Here is a 19,627-nt window from a genome sequence, read left to right on the forward strand (position 1 = left end):
ACACTTCTAGATTCAACTTTTACGGAGAGGCAATTGGGCACACTCCAAAATTCAACTTTCATAGAGAGGCTAATGGGCACACTTCTAAATGCAACTTTCACAGAGTGGCTATTGGGCACATTTCTAAATTCAGCAATCACAGAGAGGCTATTCAGCACACTTCTAAGTTCGGCTTTGCACAGAGAGGTTATTGGGCACACTTCTAATTGAACTTTCACAGAGAGGCTATTGGGCACACTTATAAATTCAGTTGTGCACAGGGAGGTTAATGGGCACACTCCTAAATTCAACTTTCACAGAGAGGCTAATGGGCGGGGAGGCTAATGGGCACACTTCTAAATTCAACTTTCATGGAGAGGCTATTGGGTACACTCCTAAATTCGACTTTCACAGAGAGGCTAATGGTCAGGGAGGCTATTGGGCACACTCCTAAATTCAACTTTCACAGAGAGGCTAATGGGAAGGGAGGCTAATGGGCACACTTCTAAATTTAACTTTTATGGAGAGGCTAATGGGTACACTTCAAAATGCAACTTTCACAGAGAGGCTATTGGGCACACTTCAAATGCAGCTTTCACAGAGAGGCTATTGGGCACACTTCTAAATGCAGCTTTCACAGAAAGGCTATTGGGCACACCCCTAAATACAACTTTCACAGAGAGGCTATTGGAAACACTTCTAAATGCAACTTTCAAAGAGAGGCTACTGGGCACACTTCTAAATTCAGCAATCACAGGGAGGCTATTGGGCACACTTCTAAATTCAACTTTCACAGAGAGGCTATTGGGCACACTTCTAATTCAGATTTGCACAGAGAGGCTATTGGGCACACTTCTAAATGCAGCTTTCACAGAAAGGCTATTGGGCACACCCCTAAATACAACTTTCACAGAGAGGCTATTGGAAACACTTCTAAATGCAACTTTCAAAGAGAGGCTACTGGGCACACTTCTAAATTCAACTTTCACATAGAGGCTATTGGGCACACTTCTAAGTTCGGGTTTGCACAGCGAGGTTATTGGGCACACTTCTAAATTCAACTTTCACATAGAGGCTATTGGGCACCCTCCTAAATTCAACTTTCACAGAGACGCTAATGGGCACACTTCTAAATGCAACTTTCAGAGAGAGGGTAATGTACACACTTCTAAATTGAACTTTCACAGAGAGGCTATTGGGCACACTTCTACGTTCGGGTTTACACAGCGAAGTTATTGGGCACACTTCTAAATTCAACTTTCACATAGAGGCTATTGGGCACACTCCTAAATTCAACTTTCACAGAGACGCTAATGGGCACACTTCAAAATGCAACTTTCACAGAGAGGCTCTTGGGCACACTTCTAAATGCAACTTTCACAGCGAGGCTATTGGGCACACTTCTAAGTTCGGGTTTGCACAGCGAGGTTATTGGGCACACTTCTAAATTCAACTTTCACATAGAGGCTATTGGGCCCCCTCCTAAATTTAACTTTCACAGAGACGCTAATGGGCACACTTCTAAATGCAACTTTCACAGAGAGGGTAATGGACACACTTCTAAATTGAACTTTCACAGAGAGGCTCTTGAGCACACTTCTAAATTCAGTTTTGCGCAGGTATAGGACAGGGTTTCGAAATGCAGTTATGCCGCGGATATAACTAGTTTACAGTGGTGAGGCTTCCTTAGTTGAGTGGTAGGGTATGGCGTGAAGTAATTGCTTCTGGCCCTGCCCTTTCCACACTTACTTGATGTTGGCTTCTTGCTTCTCCTGCTGATACCTGCAGATACGACCTGGAGCCGTCTTTGTAGGAGCCGTCCTTTGCCTCAGGTCCTTAGCCGATGGGCTGCCGGGCAGTGGGCTGCTCTGGGAGGACTGGTAATGAGTGCAGATCTTCTTGTCAGGACCTATCAGAGGAGGGGGTGGGCTGGGAGGCGGGAGGAGGGTCGGGAAGGGGAAGAGAGAGCAAGAGGGGCCGGGACAAACGACACTGCCCGCAGGTGCAGGGGGCCTCAACAGGGGCTGGAAAGAAACGAAATCAGGGCCCAGAAGGCTCTACAGTAAGCTGCACTCACCTCAATGCCTCCAGAATGGAAAGTGGTGCTCGAGGTGAGTTGCAGAGGGTTACTTACTACAAGGAATTCAGGTGGCCTATCAGGGGAGGGGGTGGGATGGGAGGCGGGAGGAGGGCGGGAAGGGGAAGAGAGAGCCAGGCGGGCCGGGACAAACTACGCTGCAAGCAGGTGCAGGGGACCTCAACAGGGGCTGGAAATGAACGAAATCAGGGCCCAGAAGGCTCTACAGTATGCTGTACTCACCTCAATGCCTCCAGAATGGAAAGTGGTGCTCGAGGTGAGTTGCAGAGGGCTACTTCCTACAAGGAATTCAGGTGGCCTATCAGGGGAGGGGGCAGGCTGGGAGGCGGGAGGAGGGTCGGGAAGGGGAAGCGAGAGCAAAAGGGGCCGGGACAAACGACGCTGCACGCAGGTGCAGGGGGCCTCATCAGGGGCTGGAAACAAATAAAATCAGGGCCCAGAAGTCTCTACAGTAAGCTGCACTCACCTCAATGCCTCCAGATGGAAAGTGGTGTTCGAGGTGAGTTGCAGAGGGCTACTTCCTACAAGGAATTCAGGTGGCCTATCAGGGGAGGGGGCGGGCTGGGAGGCGGGAGGAGGGTTGGGAAGGGGAAGAGAGAGCAAGAGGGGCCGGGACAAACGACGCTGCACGCAGGTACAGGGGGCCTCAACAGGGGCTGGAAACATCCGAAATCAGGGCCCAGAAGGCTCTACAGTATGCTGTACTCACCTCGATGCCTCCAGATGGAAAGAATACATGAAAAAACACCTTTCGTACTTAATCTAATTGAATGTCACAATATCTAAATATGTTTTTTTTAATATATAAAACATTTTTGAAATCTGAGATCTTTGAAACAAGTTAGTTTTCTTTATTAAAGTGCACGGATATCTTTCAGGTGCATTGTGATTCATTGAAGCTAGATTGAGTGTTCACGCGGCTTTTGCATGTCCCTAATGTCTAATTGTGTTCTTATTTATACTTAGTTTTGCACGAGTGCAGGATTCTCCTGGTATGTGTACTGCAGGATTAAAAAAAAAGTGGGTGGCATGGCATGTCACATGAAGTCATGGCGTATTGTTTCCCCACCACGGTTAACAGGTATGTTCTGTGAAAGAAAGGGGTCATTTAGAGGAAGATGGGGGGTTGGAGAGATTGTCAAAGGAAGAGGGTAGGGTTAAGGCACATGTTTTTTTTTTACATGCAGACCCTCCTCTGTAACATGTTGCAGCAAGATAATAGTTCTGTGTTTTAAGTGAGACCCACACGCATGTAAGCAGATAATCATGCTTATCTCTCCCCCATGCCCCCCAATGACAATGGTGCATTGGGTGTGTGTGAGTAAGACAACTAGCAGCTTATCACAGCATCGAACATATGTCGCTGCACCCCACAGTGATAGTGTATGTTACTTGCATTGATAGTGTATGTCATTGCACCCCGCAGTGATAGTGTATGTTATTGAACTCTGCAGTGATAGTTGCACTCCGCAGTGATAGTGTATGTCACTGCACCCCGCAGTGATAGTGTATGTCACGGCACCCCGCAGTGATAGTGTATGTCACTGCACTCCGCAGTGATAGTGTATGTCACTGCACCCCGCAGTGATAGTGTATGTCACTGCACTCCGCAGTGATTGTGTATGTCACTGCACTCCGCAGTGATAGTGTATGTCACTGCACTCCGCAGTGATTGTGTATGTCACTGCACTCCGCAGTGATAGTGTATGTCACTGCACTCCGCAGTGATAGTGTATGTCACTGCACCCCACAGTGATAGTGTATGTCACTGCACTCCACAGTGATAGTGTATGTCACTGCACCCCGCAGTGATAGTGTATTGCGACCCATAAAGGGTCTCTTTTACCAGCAAAGGAGCATCTGTGGATAATGGCCCCTCTATGCAAAAAAAGACACATTCATGTTGGGACGTAGCACGTGTGCTGTTTCATGTGCCCCCCTATTCGGGAGGATTTGGGGTTCCAGGGACCCCAGCCATGGCCCTCTCCCATTCCGTCAGAAAAGGTTTGCATTTTCATTATCGTCCACCTCTGATTTTAGAAGGATGGGGCGTAGGACGAAAATGTCACATCCCATCACTGCAAACCCGAACATGTAGGGTCCTTCTCCTTGAATGTTTGCATGTTTGCTCACATATATAGATGGTAAGTGGGGTAGGGGTATACATTCGGCATGGGGGACGTGGGGGGGGAGGGGTGGAGAAATGCGAGGGTTTCCCCCACATTTATTTGCGAGAAGTGCAAAAATTCGAGAATTGCTTTTGACATGTTCTGAATTTGCATTAAAAATGATAGATCCGAAGGATATGCCATGAAGCATGTGACCTGTCTTTTAGGCATAGATATTTGCTGTAATGGGTCAACTTGGTGCAAATATGTCTCCGTCAAAGCAACCAATTTATATCCTATAATATCTGCGTGTTATCGGGTTGGACACTTGCTCCACCAGGAAAGGACACTCTCTGGTCTTTTCTATCTAAGAATGGCCCTTTTTTAGGGTTCCCTGACTCTAGAAGGTATGCCGCCCCTAGTCTGGGAGAATCCCGATCTACCTTTGCGGGCCCCCATCTCCGAAAGGAGCCCTAATTCTACCTATGAATCGCTGACTGTTCTCAAGGATACCACTGCCCTGTGTATGAGGCTAATGCGACTTCCAGTCTAACCACAACATTGCCTCTCCTCTAGAAAACCCCTGCTCTAATCCGGATGCTCCTCCTGCTCTTTGGACAGGTCCTGCTTTACACATGATGTACATTTTGCCTGTGAAATGAGCTGTGTTTTATTATTTAAGGTATTACCTTCCCATGCAGACTCTAAGCTCCTTCCATAGAATGTTCACCCTTCCCCAAACACCCTCCTTGAGGTATTTATTCTGAAAGACCAGGGTTCTAGATCTTCTCAAGAGTACCTCGACTGCGCCACCTGAATAGTAGGCGGCACCGTTTCTGAACAATATGGGGGCTCTGACTACATCGCCACAGTCTATCCTGATCTAACATCAAGTATAATTCTGACTTTCCCTTCCCTTTGCAAAGGAATGAAAAATGCATACTGCATGCTTACAAACTACACAAGTCACAATGCACCTGCTGATTGTTGGGAAAATCCGGACATTCCGGACATGCATAATCTTGAGGACTACAATTCTCAGAAGTCCAATGGGCCTGCTTTATTTTAACTTTCGACGCTTCAGAGTGGGAGGTTAAAGATTCCGATCAGGCGTGGCACCCCAGGTGCAGCTAATGAACCGGCTTCAGCCCAGAATGTTTCAGCATTTAAGGAGCAGGCTGCAGTAGGTCATTGTTCTCACAATGGGTCTTTGTCCAGAACCGTTTACTTTCATCTGCAATTCCCTGTTGTTGTTTTCTGCCAATGCCAGAACGTGCTCCATTTTCAGTGAAGTTGTTGCCTGTCTGCAGCCCTGTGCTCTCTGCCTGCAGCTCTCGGCTCCCTGCCTGCTGCTCTGTGCTCTCTGCCAGCAGCCCTGGACTCTCTGCCTGCAGCCCTGGGCTCTCTGATTTCAGCTCTGGGATCTTTGTATGCAGCCCGTTCTCTATGCCTGCAGTTCTGGGCTCTCTGCCTGCAGCTCTGTGCTCTCTCCCTGCAGCCCTGTGCACTCTGCCTGCAGCCCTGTGCTCTCTGCCTGCAGCCATGTGCTCTCTGCCTGCAGCTCTGGGCCCTCTGCTTGCAGCTCTGGGCCCTTTGCATGCAGCCCTGGGCTCTCTGCCTGCAGCCCTGTGCTCTGTGCCTGCAGCTCTGGTCCTCTGCTTGCAGCTCTGGGCCCTCTGCTTGCCGCTCTGGCCTCTTTGCTTGCAGATCTGTGCTCTCTCCCTGAAGCTGTATGCTCTCTGCTTGCAGCCCTGTGCTCTCTGCCTGCAGCTCTGGGTTCTCTGCCTGCAGCCCTGGGCTCTCTTCCTGGAGCTCTGGGCTCTCTGTCTGCAGGCATGTGCTCTCTGCCCGCAGCCCTTTGCTCTCAGCCAGCAGCTCTGGGCTCTCTGCCTGCAGCCCTGGGCTCTCTGCCTGCAACCCTGTGCTCTCTGCCTGCAGCTCTGGGCTCTCTGCTTGAAGCTCTGGGCTCTCTGCCTGAAGCCCTGTGCTCTCTGCCTGCAGTCCTGTGTTCTCTGCCTGCAGCACTGGACTCTCTGCATGCAGCCCTGGGATCTCTACATGCAGCACTGTGATCTCTGCCTGCAGCCCTGGGCTCTCTGCTTGCAGCTCTGGCCTCTCTGCCTGCAGCACTGTGCTCTTTCCTTGCAGCTCTGTGCTCTCTGCTTGCAGCCCTGTGCTCTCTGCTTGCAGCTCCTGCCTCTCTGCTTGCAGCTCTGTGCTCTCTCACTGCAGCCCTGGGCTCTCTGCCTACAGCTCTGGGCTCTCTGCCTACAGCTCAGGGCTCTCTGCCTACAGCTCAGGGCTCTCTGCCTGCAGGCGTGGACTCTCTGCCTGCATCTCTGGGCTCTCTGCTTTCAGCTCTGGGATCTCAGTATGCAGCCCAAGCTCTATGCCTGCATCTATGGGCCCTCTGCATGCATTTCTGGGCTCTCTGCCTGCAGCTCTGGGCTTTCTGTCTGCAGCCCTGTGCTCTCTGCCTGCAGCTCTGGGCCCTCTGCTTGCAGCTCTTGGCTCTTTGCATGCAGCCCTGTGTTCTCTGCCTGTAGCCCTGCACTCTCTGCTTGCCGCTCTGGCCTCTTTGCTTGCCGATCTATGCTTTCTCCCTGAAGCTGTGTGCTCTCTGCCTGCAGCTCTGGGCTTCCTGCCTGCAGCCCTGTGCTCTCTTCCTGCAGCTCTGGGCTCTCTGTTTGCAGGCATGTGCTCTCTGCCTGCAGCACTGTGCTCTCTGCCCGCAGCCCTGTGCTCTCTGCTTGCAGCTCTGGCCTCTCTGCTTGCAGCTCTGTGCTCTCGCCCTGCAGTCCTGTGCTCTCTGCTTGCAGCCCTGTGCTCTCTGCCTGCAGCTCTGGGCTCTCTGCCTGCAGCCCTGTGCTCTCTGCTTGCAGCCTTGTGCTCTCTGCCAGCAGCTCTGGGCTCTCTGCTTGCAGCCCTGGGCTCTCTACCTGCAGCTCTGGGCTCTCTGCCTGCAACCCTGGGCTCTCTGCCTGCAGCTCTGGGCTTTCTGCTTGCAGCTCTGGGATCTCAACATGCAGCACTGTGCTCTCTGCCTGCAGCCCTGGGCTCTCTGTTTGCAGCTCTAGCCTCTCTGATTGCAGTGCTGTGCTCTTTCCCTGCAGCCCTGTGCTCTCTGCTTGCAGCCCTGTGCTCTGCTTGCAGCTCTTGCCTCTATGCTTGCAGCTCTGTGCTCTCTCACTGCAACCCTGGGCTCTTTGCCTACAGCTCTGGGCTCTCTGCCTACAGCTCAGGGCTCTCTGCCGGCGTCACTGTGCACTCGGCCTGCAGCCCTGTGCTCTCTGCCTGCAGCCCTGGGGTCTCTGTCTGCAGGCATGTGCTCTCTGCCCGCAGCCCTGTGCTCTCAGCCAGCAGCTCTGGGCTCTCTGCCTGCAGCCCTGGGCTCTCTCCCTGCAACCCTGTGCTCTCTGCCTGCAGCTCTGGGCTCTCTGCTTGAAGCTCTTGGCTCTCTGCCTGAAGCCCTGTGCTCTCTGCCTGCAGTCCTGTGTTCTCTGCCTGCAGCACTGGACTCTCTGCATGCAGCCCTGGGATCTCTACATGCAGCACTGTGATCTCTGCCTGCAGCCCTGGGCTCTCTGCTTGCAGCTCTGGCCTCTCTGCTTGCAGCACTGTGCTCTTTCCCTGCAGCTCTGTGCTCTCTGCTTGCAGCCCTGTGCTCTCTGCTTGCAGCTCCTGCCTCTCTGCTTGCAGCTCTGTGCTCTCTCACTGCAGCCCTGGGCTCTCTGCCTACAGCTCTGGGCTCTCTGCCTACAGCTCAGTGCTCTCTGCCTACAGCTCAGGGCTTTCTGCCTGCAGCCGTGGACTCTTTGCCTGCATCTCTGGGCTCTCTGCTTTCAGCTCTGGGATCTCAGTATGCAGCCCAAGCTCCATGCCTGCAGCTATGGGCTCTCTGCATGCATTTCTGGGCTCTCTGCCTGCAGCTCTGGGCTTTCTGCCTGCAGCCCTGTGCTCTCTGCCTGCAGCTCTGGGCCCTCTGCTTGCAGCTCTTGGCTCTTTGCATGCAGCCCTGTGTTCTCTGCCTGTAGCCCTGCGCTCTCTGCTTGCCGCTCTGGCCTCTTTGCTTGCCGATCTGTGCTTTCTCCCTGAAGCTGTGTGCTCTCTGCCTGCAGCTCTGGGCTTCCTGCCTGCAGCCCTGTGCTCTCTTCCTGCAGCTCTGGGCTCTCTGTTTGCAGGCATGTGCTCTCTGCCTGCAGCACTGTGCTCTCTGCCCGCAGCCCTGTGCTCTCTGCTTGCAGCTCTGGCCTCTCTGCTTGCAGCTCTGTGCTCTTTCCCTGCACCCATTTGTTCTCTGCTTGCAGCCCTGTGATCTCTGTTGCAGCTCTGGCCTCTCTGCTTGCAGCTCTGTGCTCTCGCCCTGCAGTCCTGTGCTCTCTGCTTGCAGCCCTGTGCTCTTTGCCTGCAGCTCTGGGCTCTCTGCCTGCAGCCCTGTGCTCTCTGCTTGCAGCCTTGTGCTCTCTGCCAGCAGCTCTGGGCTCTCTGCTTGCAGCCCTGGGCTCTCTACCTGCAGCTCTGGGCTCTCTGCCTGCAACCCTGGGCTCTTTGCCTGAGCTCTGGGCTCTCTGCTTGCAGCTCTGGGATCTCAACATGCAGCACTGTGCTCTCTGCCTGCAGCCCTGGGCTCTCTGTTTGCAGCTCTAGCCTCTCTGATTGCAGTGCTGTGCTCTTTCCCTGCAGCCCTGTGCTCTCTGCTTGCAGCCCTGTGCTCTGCTTGCAGCTCTTGCCTCTATGCTTGCAGCTCTGTGCTCTCTCACTGCAACCCTGGGCTCTTTGCCTACAGCTCTGGGCTCTCTGCCTACAGTTCAGGGCACTCTGCCGGCGTCACTGTGCACTCGGCCTGCAGCCCTGTGCTCTCTGCCTGCAGCCCTGGGCTCTCTGCTTGCAGCTCTGGGCTATAAGCCTACAGATTCCCCAGCTCCTGAAGTTCTGATAACATTCTCTCTGCTGCACTTCCTACCACCTTTGCTGTTTACCCAGAGTTTCCCTGTTCCCTTCTTGCAATTGTTTGTTTTCTCCCTGCATGTCCTTGATTTCAGTCGGTAGTTTAAGTCCATAACTTCCCTGATTCTAGTCCATAGTTTATTTTTTAGCAGTCTACAGTTCAGTCCTCAGTTCCTTGATTCCAGTCCATAATTTACATTTCCCAGTTCAATCCAATGCACTTCTGTACTGAGGGCCCGATGCACAGAATGTTTTGCAGGGTTCAAAGTGGCTTGCATTGCTGAAAAGTGACTTTTTCATGCACTGCCTGATTCATGGAACTGTGCACAGTGTATTTTCGCAGAGCAACATCAGTGCAAAATCAGTAGAAAGTAATTTTTGCAGTACAAAATGACTTTGCACTGACTTTGCACTGAAAAAATACACTTTGCGCAGTTCCATGAATCAGGGTTTGTGTCGCAAAGTCACTTTTCAGCAGTGCAAAGTCACTTTGAACAGTGCAAAAAATTCCATGAATCGGGCCCGTGGGCTTGCTGGCATACTTGCTCTCTATTTTTGTCTTAGACCTTTATTGATTCGGATTCCTGTTCTTTCCCTTGATATGTTTGTTAAGGGATGCTTCATTGTTCTTGTCTTGACTTGCATTTATATCATTTTTTGTCCAGGGTTTGGTGGCTGGGTTCCAGCAGCCAAAGAGTGCACATTTCCTTTGGCGTGTCTCTGTGTTATCCATTGTGCCTTATTTGAATATTCTGTGTGTTCATTTTTTAGGAGTCACTGTTCGGTGCTTGCTGGACTTCTACGTACCACTGTCTTGTGAGTACAGTTCCCTTGTTTGTCCCTTAGGGTCCAGACACAGAAGTCCACTCCTTTCTATAAGCATTCAGAGTGAGGCAATGCAATAGCAACTTGCTCAAAGGTAGGATGGCAGGTAAAGCTTTGTTTCGATGATTAACAACACCTTGAAAATCAAAAACTTTTACAATAACAAATTTAAAAAATGGTCATGGATTAGAAGTCTCTTTCAAAAGCATTGCTTTTTCCATAAAACAACATACCGCTCGGAAGTCTAGAGCTACCCATAACATTGTGGTAAACGCTGTCCCCATTCTCTGTTCAACCCCTGTGGCAGCCAAACCTTTGTGGCTTAGTTGTATTCCCTGCCCTGTTTCTGTTCACAGTCGTTTTTGGCTAAGCCCTACGTATAGCCTACTCTCTCATGTGTGCAGGACTCTTCCTGACATTTTTTTGTATACCATTCTCTCTTCAGCGTTGGGGTACCCAATCTACCTCGAACCTCTGACACATGGACATTGTGCTTTATTTTTTAGGAGTACTGTTTATCTCTCGGTGAAACTATGCCTCTTTTTGAAGGTACCAGCCTCAATGCATGGGATTCTGTCTCTTCCAGTGATTCTGTCTCTTCCTAGGATGTGTGTTGTTCTATCCAGTGCGTAATTTGTGGGGGTGTTTGGGGCTCAACCACAGCACTTTTTTTTGAGCCACGGCACTTATTGTCTCAGACTCACTTTAATTATGAAGTGGTGATAGTCAGTGCATCCATGAACCACAATGAGCAGGTACGAGCTGTAGTGTAACCCCAAATATATCGACACTGTGGGGAACACCTAGGGGTGTTAGCAGCAGTGGTGGGTGACTGCCTACACACAGCGTCACAGGAATGCTGGGATATATTTGGGCCATGGCACTTCTTTTTTTTTACAAATTAAGCACTATCCATGATGTTCTAACTCGTTCCATGCATAACTGTGCTCTACTAATGCAATCTGGTGAGTTGCATGAATACTGTTACTATTTCCATAGGCTACATGCCCTTTTAATATATACCCTTTAAATATCCATGTGGTCGTAGCTTTTCTCAGGACGACCCCCTATTCTGTACAAGGGGGGGTCAGACTCTTCTCATACATATCCCTTGCTCTGTACATAACTCTTTGATCTTTCACATGCTCTATTCATTGGCATTTGGGCCATCTCATGAATGCTGCATGGAATTCTGGCTCTGTTCCGCAAGATCCTGGATTTCTCGTGGAGTCCCTTGTTCCGTGAGTTTCGGTCACTTCTCATCAAACACCTCTGCTTTATCCTGGTGGCTGTAGATTTACTAAGAAAGATGTCTTCCTCTGTGAATAGCACCGTCCTGTTGTAGAGGCTGCGGCCGTTCTCACCAAGACCCTTACCCCACCCAAGATATTCGGGGTCTTCTCATGAATATCTAAATACTAGGCATGGTGGTCTGCATCTTCTTGTGAATATCTTCCTATGAACACTGGGGCTCTATCCCTGCGGTCTGGGCTTTTCACAGGAATGCTGCTACTCTTTGGGTGAGGTTGCAGCTTTTACCAGTAATGCTGCTAGTCTTTGGTTGAGGTTGCAGCTTTTCCCAGGAATGCCGCTACTCTTTGGGTGAGGTTGCGGCTTTTCCCAGGAATGCTCTTGCTCCAGCTATGATGGTTCCACTATCCTCAAGACAACCTGTTCTCTTACCCTGGTGGTCTCTCCCTGATCAGGGGGTTTCAGTGTGTCCCTTGGGGAGACCACTCTGTTAAGAAAAAAGCCAACTCTTCGTACCCTCGGTTTGGGGGGCGAGCTCTGTGGGAATCAGCCCTTCTTTTAAAGGGTACATTTACGATCTCTCCTGCCTGCATTGTAAACGTGCACCGTATGCATGCCCACTGATATTGATCATGCTTGTGTATATCACAGCATGCCCACTGATATTGATCACGCTTGTGTATATCATAGCGTGCCCACTGATATTGATCACGCTTGTGTATATCATAGCGTGCCCACTGATATTGATCACGCTTGTGTATATCACAGCGTACCCACTGATATTGATCATGTGTGTGTCTATCACAGCGTACCCACTGATATTGATCATGCTTGTGTATATCATAGCGTACCCACTGATATTGATCACGCTTGTGTATATCACAGCGTACCCACTGATATTGATCATGCTTGTGTATATCATAGCGTACCCACTGATATTGATCATGCTTGTGTATATCATAGCGTACCCACTGATACCGATCATGCTTGTGTATCTCATAGCGTACCCACTGATACCGATCATGCTTGTGTATCTCATAGCGTGCCCACTGATATTGATCATGCGTGTGTCTATCACAGCTTGCCCAATGATATTGATTACACTTGTGCATATCAGCTTTTTCAAAGATAAATGTCCTGTCTGTGCGGAGATGAAGTAATTGCATTGCCCTGCCTCGCGTGCTGAGGGATGTTTCCTCTGAATACAGCAATTAAGCTTACATCAAATGCATCTTAATTGCAATTCTGCAGAGTCCTTCTGTATTCATGCGATTAAAGTAGACCTTCTCTTTAACACATCATGCGCCTGCGCACATTAGGCAACCATGTGTTTTATGATCACCATTTTGCAAAGGGCTATGCGCGTCAGCAATGTTAAGGAACATTGGTGGATTTCCACTTCTAGCACGATTCCTAATCCCAACATAAGTAGTGAAACTACAACATAAGGTAGGAGTAGCAGAAACTTGTATTACGATTTCTCAGTCACCACATGCACTGTAATGCATTCCCATGTGCATACAAAAATACTTAAAATACATGTTTCAGTCATATAAAAGCCACTGTACAAATTATTGCTCTTCCATCGCCATCTTCTGTCCCTCGACTGCCATTCATTATCCGCTGATGGCCAATAACTATCCCCTGCCTGTCTCGAACTATCCCTTGACTGCCAATTAACATTCTTTCATTGTCAATCCACTTTCAGTCATTATTTCACATTATTCACTGTTTCTAACTGTCAGTCACTATCGACTCAAGGTCAGTCACAGTCCTCTGCCAGACACAGGCACTATCTCTATTAGTCACTATCCCATGTCTTTCAGCAACGTCAGTCACTGTCCTCTGCCAGACACTATCTCTATTAGTCACTATCCCCTGCCTTTCACGAAGGTCAGTCACTGTCTTCTGCCAGACACAGACACTATCTCTATTAGTCACTATCCCCTGCCTTTCACGAAGGTCAGTCACTGTCTTCTGCCAGACACAGACACTATCTCTATTAGTCACTATCCCCCATCTTTCACCATCTCTAGATTGTTCATCAATATCCCTAGACTGTCTGTTTCTATCCCCTGTCCATCGCTATCCCTAGACTGTCGGTCACTATCCCATGTCTGCCACTATCCTCCTTCAGTAACTACCTCCCTAGATGTCAGTCAATATCCACTCACGTCACACACTGTTCCCTGTCCTGTGCGATTGACAGCCAGGCACCAGCCCCCGCGTCCCCGCGTGTCAGACACTATGCCTTGATTGTTATTTACTGTAAACTGACCCTCAATCTTGATAAATGACAGTCAGTCACTATGCTACCCTAAGTGGTGGCCAGCATGTCCTGGCTGCCAGTCGCTAGCCAATGACACCGAGCCTGTTCCCATGAATGCATGTGTGTATCGATGGGACCGTCCTCTGGATGACTGCCGGTTGGCATTATTTTGTCAATCATATTCTTAGGAGCAGCTTTACTCCATGATTTGTGTACATGATAATGTTGGCAATCTATCTATGTATCTGGATATCGTTCTATCAAATTAAACTATGTTTTGCAGAACACTCCTGATTTCAGCCTTTGTGATATCAACATTAAGAACGTCAACATGCATGCCATGGTCGAATAATGCCACCTCTGATTTATGGAATCTTTGGGGTCATTGTTTAACATTTGAGAGAGGGAGATGATACATACAACAGGGTTGGCAATAGCAATCCTGCACCTGTGACTAAATTGAACTCCCCAATGAATGAACACTTTCAGATGCTTACACCATTAATGCCGTTGACGAATGTCCGCAAAACATTTGGCAAAATAGTCCTCAATATAGTACGTAAGTTATTGGTGTATACATCTTGAAAATCAAATCGGACAATTTCGAGGTATGTGTCCAGAAAAGGTGTTTTTTTGGTTAGATGGAATGCCCTAATTGGTGTGTGGTGGCAATTTAATTAAAACAAGTTATGAAAAAAGTTTTAATAATAAACATTTTCAACATTAAAACAAAAAAACGTTATTCAAATTTCACCTAATCTGCTTTGTGGGTTAAGATCTGGCTAAAATTGTGTTTTGTGAAATTCATTGAACTTTACATGCACAGTCAAATTTACTGAGAAATTGTGTTGCTGTTTGACGAATGTTCACAAAACATTGGAAAATAATATACTATTGACTCTGAATTATTTTGTACAATGTAGTGAGGCTCTTTCGACATTATACGGTGCTCCCAAAATATGTGTTTGTCATGCATTTTTTCCATATAACACCGTTTTCTCTCGTGTACAACCTGAACAAGGTGAGAGATGTCTGCCCAACTTTCATGAGGCGTGCATGTCGAATACTGAAATCGTGCTTACTGGGCAAAGTAGTCCAGTGGCTTGCTTTAAATCTGGGAAAACGTAGGCAAAATCTCCTCATCAATATCTGGGTCCTGAAGGAATATTCGAGGGCCCACCTCCATTTTATATTGATTAGTCTATTAGGGTCCATATACCTGGCCTGTTTCTTCGAATACAATATAAATTGTCCAGTTTAGATAGTCTAAAAACAGAAAATCTGGCTGGTTGGGAGAGGGCAGACAATATTTGAAGAGTGACCTTTGTGGCCCGTGGACTCCAGTGGGTTCCACTGACAGTTGCACAGCAAGCAAAATGTTAAGGGCATGTGTTATTTAGGGCAAGCCCAGGAGGCATTGTATGTTCCCAAAAAGGACTAAATAGGAGGCTTCGACCGTAGTGTCCATGGGCCAGCACGGGGCCCACAGGCCACTAGTGAGCCCTGGATCTCTAGAAGTGGGCAAATTGCCATTCTCGTTGGGCCGCCCCAACCCAAGGAAGTGCGAAGGAGGCTCCTGGATGAAATGCAATATTCTCTAAGGTCTTTTAAAAATGGCCAGTTAGGCTGCAATGTCAGAGGACCACCAGTCAGGTCTACGGACATATGTCGCTTCTTAAACCGGTCTTAAAATCATTTAAACCATCTGGTAGTTTGTGACTCACCTCTGCTCCGCTGGGCTACTAGTGGCAAGTAAACCAGCAACGGGTGGAAGTTGGCGACAATTCAAGCTGAGTGGCTATTAATTAACCTTTTGGAACGCAGTTCAAACTGGTTACCAGTCTCAGTCTCTAAGCGCAGGACCGAGATTCAAACTTGTGTGGCTCTACGTTGTTTTGCATCCAAGACAAGCACGTTGGCCTTGAGCTATCCTCCCATCCCATTGACACTCGTATGGCATTATGGCTATTGTGGAAGGCTGGCCTTGCCCCCAGGCAGGGAGCACTTAGGGTGGAGCGCTCACAGGCCCTGTCCAGTTTTCACTGGCAGTAGCTTGAGGGTAGCCTGCTGGTGATAATGGGCAGTAGCCATGACCACATTGAGGGTAAGGGGCCCCATCCTTTGGCAGCAGGCCATGGCAGTGGCCACGATGGGGAGGAGGGGAGTGGCCACAGGTGATGTCATGTGAACATGGTCAGTGCTCACTGTGGGTGGCTTTGGTAGGCCAAGGGAATGGCGGAAAGCCCTGCCGGAGGCACAGATGACACTGGCCATGTCAGTGGGCCCTGGCCAGTGGCTGCTTCGGGTAAAGTGGCTATTACAGGTGAGTTTGGCGTAGTCGGTATTGCTGAAGGCCATGCCCTCGGCAAAGTGAACACTCGCCACTGAAGCAGGCCACAGCCAACACCCACTACGGTTGACATTGAGGGGGGTGGGAGGTGTTGGACTGGTGCATGGCTGAAAGCCTTGTTAGAGGCAAGGTGATATTATATGATATGTTATTTATAACGCGCTTAATACCCAGAGGTTTTTAAGCGCGGACCCAGGAATCGCACCTGCGTTGCTCCATGTCGTCTTGCTTCCAAGGCGAGCACGCTGCTGCTGAGCTATCCTCCCGAGACACAAAGTGTCATGGCTAGTGGCTAGAGCGGGTGGATTTGGGGGTCCATGTCTGAGGCTAAGTGACCACTGGGCAGGGACAGGGACCACTATGAAGTGATTTGGGTGTCCCGGGTCATTTCCAGGAAAAATGCCCACTGGGATTGGCAAAGACCATATCCATTGTCTGCAACATGTGGTGTGAGGGTGCCAGGCCATGCCTTAAGGGCATGTCACAGCTAAAGAGCTCAGTGGACGAATCCGGGGGATTTTTTTTTTTTTGGTTGCTGTTTTGCATTGCCACCAAAATATCACTTTACCAAACTTTTTTGCACATAATGTATGCATACATGTGCACAATATAGCTGATACCCATATCAACTCTTCACAACATGGACCTTATAGCGATGCTATAAACTCCTTAAATTGTAGAGTGAATGTTGTGAAGTTGTGCTGTAGGTCCACGTCAGGGCTTGATGTATAGCAAACATCATGAAAACCACAGCGTACAATGTTAAGATACATGTCCAGAAAAAGTGTTTCTTGTGGTTCGATGGACAACCTCATTAAAAAAAATACCCTTTTACATTTCAGACTTTTCCACATAAAGAACGCTCGTCAAATTTCACCAAATATGTGTGTAGGGTCAGGTGTGGCTTTAACTTTGCTTTGCAGAGGTGGAAAGTTACGAAGGAACTTTAGTCATATTTTCTGATATAAAGTGTCAAGTAACCGTCATCACTTGGCTTGCCCTGGTTTTCTACTCCACCTCCACCAATACAAAGACTTAAAAGCCACCCGCGTGCAGGAAAGCGCCGAATTAACTTCCAGTGCCTTGTCCGAGCGCCATATGCAGATACATCCACAATCACAAAATGCCACGTTTTTCCAATTAATAACTAAAAGTGTTTCATGCATGTTTTATTTTAATATATGCATCGTTTTAATTCACATTTAGAGGGCTGAACAATTAACATCGTAAATACATTTCATCGGGTCAGATGGCTAAAAAAAAGTTCTGCTCGGACGTGTCACGCAGAGGTGAGGTGTCGCAGCCTACACAGCCCGGGCTGCACGCTAAGCACAGGAAGAAGAGACTCCCGGCGTTCTCAGATTGGCTGGAATCGGGGATGGGAACTCTTAAGGCAAGCCTGGGCGTCTCCCGGCGGACACTGCTAGGGTAGCACGGCGGCTGAGAAGCACCAAAAGTGGCAGAGCGCACAGGGGTTTGGGCGGGGGAGGGGTGGCGGTCAGCTTGGCATCCTATTCAGGGAAGTTTGTTGCTTGTGTGAGCGGCTGCGACCTGAGCTGCTGAGGAGGGGACACCCCTCAGCTGGGCGAGCAGGTGCACGGTGGGTGGGGAAGGTATCGCCAGCCTTTTATTTTCGTGAGGGGGAGGCGTCCAGCACAGAAAGTGTAAAAACGCGTTTTCTTACCAGTTCAGTGGCCGCAAGGACCAGCAGCGCTTGTGTCCAGAACCGCGTTCCACTCAGAGCAGACTGGTAACACTTTTTGCTAGCTGCGTTTTGTGGCATCTCACATCTCAGCGCCATGGCGGGTACCGGCTACGTCTGTCTTCCGTTATTCTGGTCTCCCTGTGGAGCCCGCGCTGTTCTTTCGCAGCCCCCGGTGACCCCCAAGGGACCCTTCCCTGGGCGGCTTTCTCTGCTCCTCGAAGCCGCGCTGGACTGGGGTGCGCCAGAGGCAACGCGCGGGCACCGTGCCCCCTCTCTCCCGTCAGCTCGTCACAATCCCACAAAGTCATATAACAGGCACGTGATGCCCAAATGTGTTCGGAAACCCAACACGACACAAAGGGCAGGTGGGCAATAGTCATGGTTCGTTTAGCTTCAGCGACGCCCGCCCCTCCCTCAGCTGCCACCTCAGGTGTTTGCCGCCTGTCATTGTGAAAGTGCGGGATTTTCCCGTCCTGACGCGGCGCTTTCCCTCGGTGCTCTCAGTAGCAAGCGTTAATGACAGCAGGCACGAGTGAGAGAGCCGGCACATGCCCCATTATAGGGAAGTACCACCCCGCCCCCTGCGAGGATGGGTACCTTTAACAGGACATCCTTAGCCCAGGGCTCCACCTATTACCCGGTTCTCCTTCCTCGCCTTCCCTATGTCCCCGGCAAACAATCAAACGCTAAGCCTTAGAGGTCCTCACTTTTCCGCACCTTCTGCTAGCACCCACCAACCCCTCGCTCTCTCCTCCCTCCCCAACACCCCCATTGTTGGTCCTACCCCTTCCCACATCGCATGCTCTCTCCTCTTCGTTACTTTGCCCTGCAAACAAATCGCACCTCACTTCTTGCCCCCCCCACACTCAGTCCCTCTCATCTCATTATCTATCCCTGAAACAGCCCCCCATTTCCCCCGATCAAAAATCTCCCCAATATGAACCCCTGTGACAAATCAAATTCCCGAGTACCAGCGGTGAATATCGATGTTAAACCATCAATAATAATAATAATGATTTGCATTTTATATAGAGCTGTGAACCCTCAGGCTCATAGCTCTGCTTACCCACGGTGTGGTGCTCATTTGGATGAAAGGCGGAGTTTGGCCCTGCCGGGATTCGAACCTGCAATTGGCAGACTCTGCACAGATATCAAAGCCAGTGCTCTCCTCGCTGTGCTATCTGACCGACCATTAACCGTACACCTCTAATACCCCAAAATGGATCCGAACAGATTGAATTAACCAAGCATTCAATTGATATTATAAACCTCCTTGTCCAATGTTGGTAATGTGGACCCAATGGCAGGCTTAACTCATCTTTGGGCGGTTTGAAACACAATTTACTTGATGTATGAGTGGCTTACAAATGCACAACACATAAATAAGTAAATAAATAAATGAAGTTTGTGGATCGTTGGTTATTTGCAACACAGTGAAAACTCAATTATCACCCAATGATAAAAGGAGTGTTCAGTCAAGGGTGTATGCAAATATCTACTTTATTATCACAACAGACAGTCTAACAACACTACAAAATTAAGACCCAGCCTCTAAACGAATTCAGAGAACACAGTTTCCACGAAGGAAAAGGGATGAAATTTAGGTAGTGACAGCAGGGTAGTTGGTATGGCTAATAACCACAATCGTTTGGAACTGTTTCTTGGCTTCAGTAAAAGGGAGAAAGGGTCTTTAAATGCCTCTATGGGGCTTCTGGGAAGGACCAGGGGACAGAATCACAATCTACCTCTTGCTGTATAAGTTCTTGGTGTTCGGCAGGGTCAAGTCGGCTTCACATCGCTTTACAGGCTTCTGTGACATGGTTCGATACAGGAGTCAGCTGCAGGGTGGCCTACACGGCGACTCAGGGTCAGGAATTGTTGTCTCAGTGCTGTTCAATGGTTCTGAATCACTCGTCGAGATTGGTTTCTTTAAGTGACTGCGGCTTCACAGCGGTCAGCCTTGCAGTCAGTTGCAGATCGAGGAACTCATCTTGCTCAGGAATGTCCTTTACGGCGGACGGCGCTAGATGCTTGTCAATGCACTTCTCCCAGCTTCTTCAATGGGCTTGCATCGTCCTTTAAGGCGGACCGGCCA

General features: G+C 49.4%; 1 protein-coding gene across 3 annotated transcripts in view; it reads right to left on the bottom strand.

The window, feature by feature from the left end:
- The window catches only part of LOC138521298 (vasoactive intestinal polypeptide receptor 1-like), a 1,228,255-nt gene extending 1,210,058 nt beyond the window's left edge, over positions 1–18,197 (bottom strand). For all 3 annotated transcript variants that reach the window (XR_011283008.1, XM_069634032.1, XM_069634033.1), the window contains exon 1: positions 17,512–18,197. Coding sequence is in view for 2 of the 3 variants with exons in the window: in XM_069634032.1 (XP_069490133.1) it covers positions 17,512–17,628 (117 nt within the window). In the remaining variant the exon portion in view is untranslated. The remainder of the gene's footprint in view (positions 1–17,511) is intronic.
- Between the last annotated feature and the right edge of the window lie 1,430 nt (positions 18,198–19,627).

This window comes from Ambystoma mexicanum, chromosome 13 (genome assembly GCF_040938575.1).
Source record: "Ambystoma mexicanum isolate Mex_15411 chromosome 13, UKY_AmexF1_1, whole genome shotgun sequence".
Taxonomy (NCBI): Eukaryota; Metazoa; Chordata; class Amphibia; order Caudata; family Ambystomatidae; genus Ambystoma; species Ambystoma mexicanum.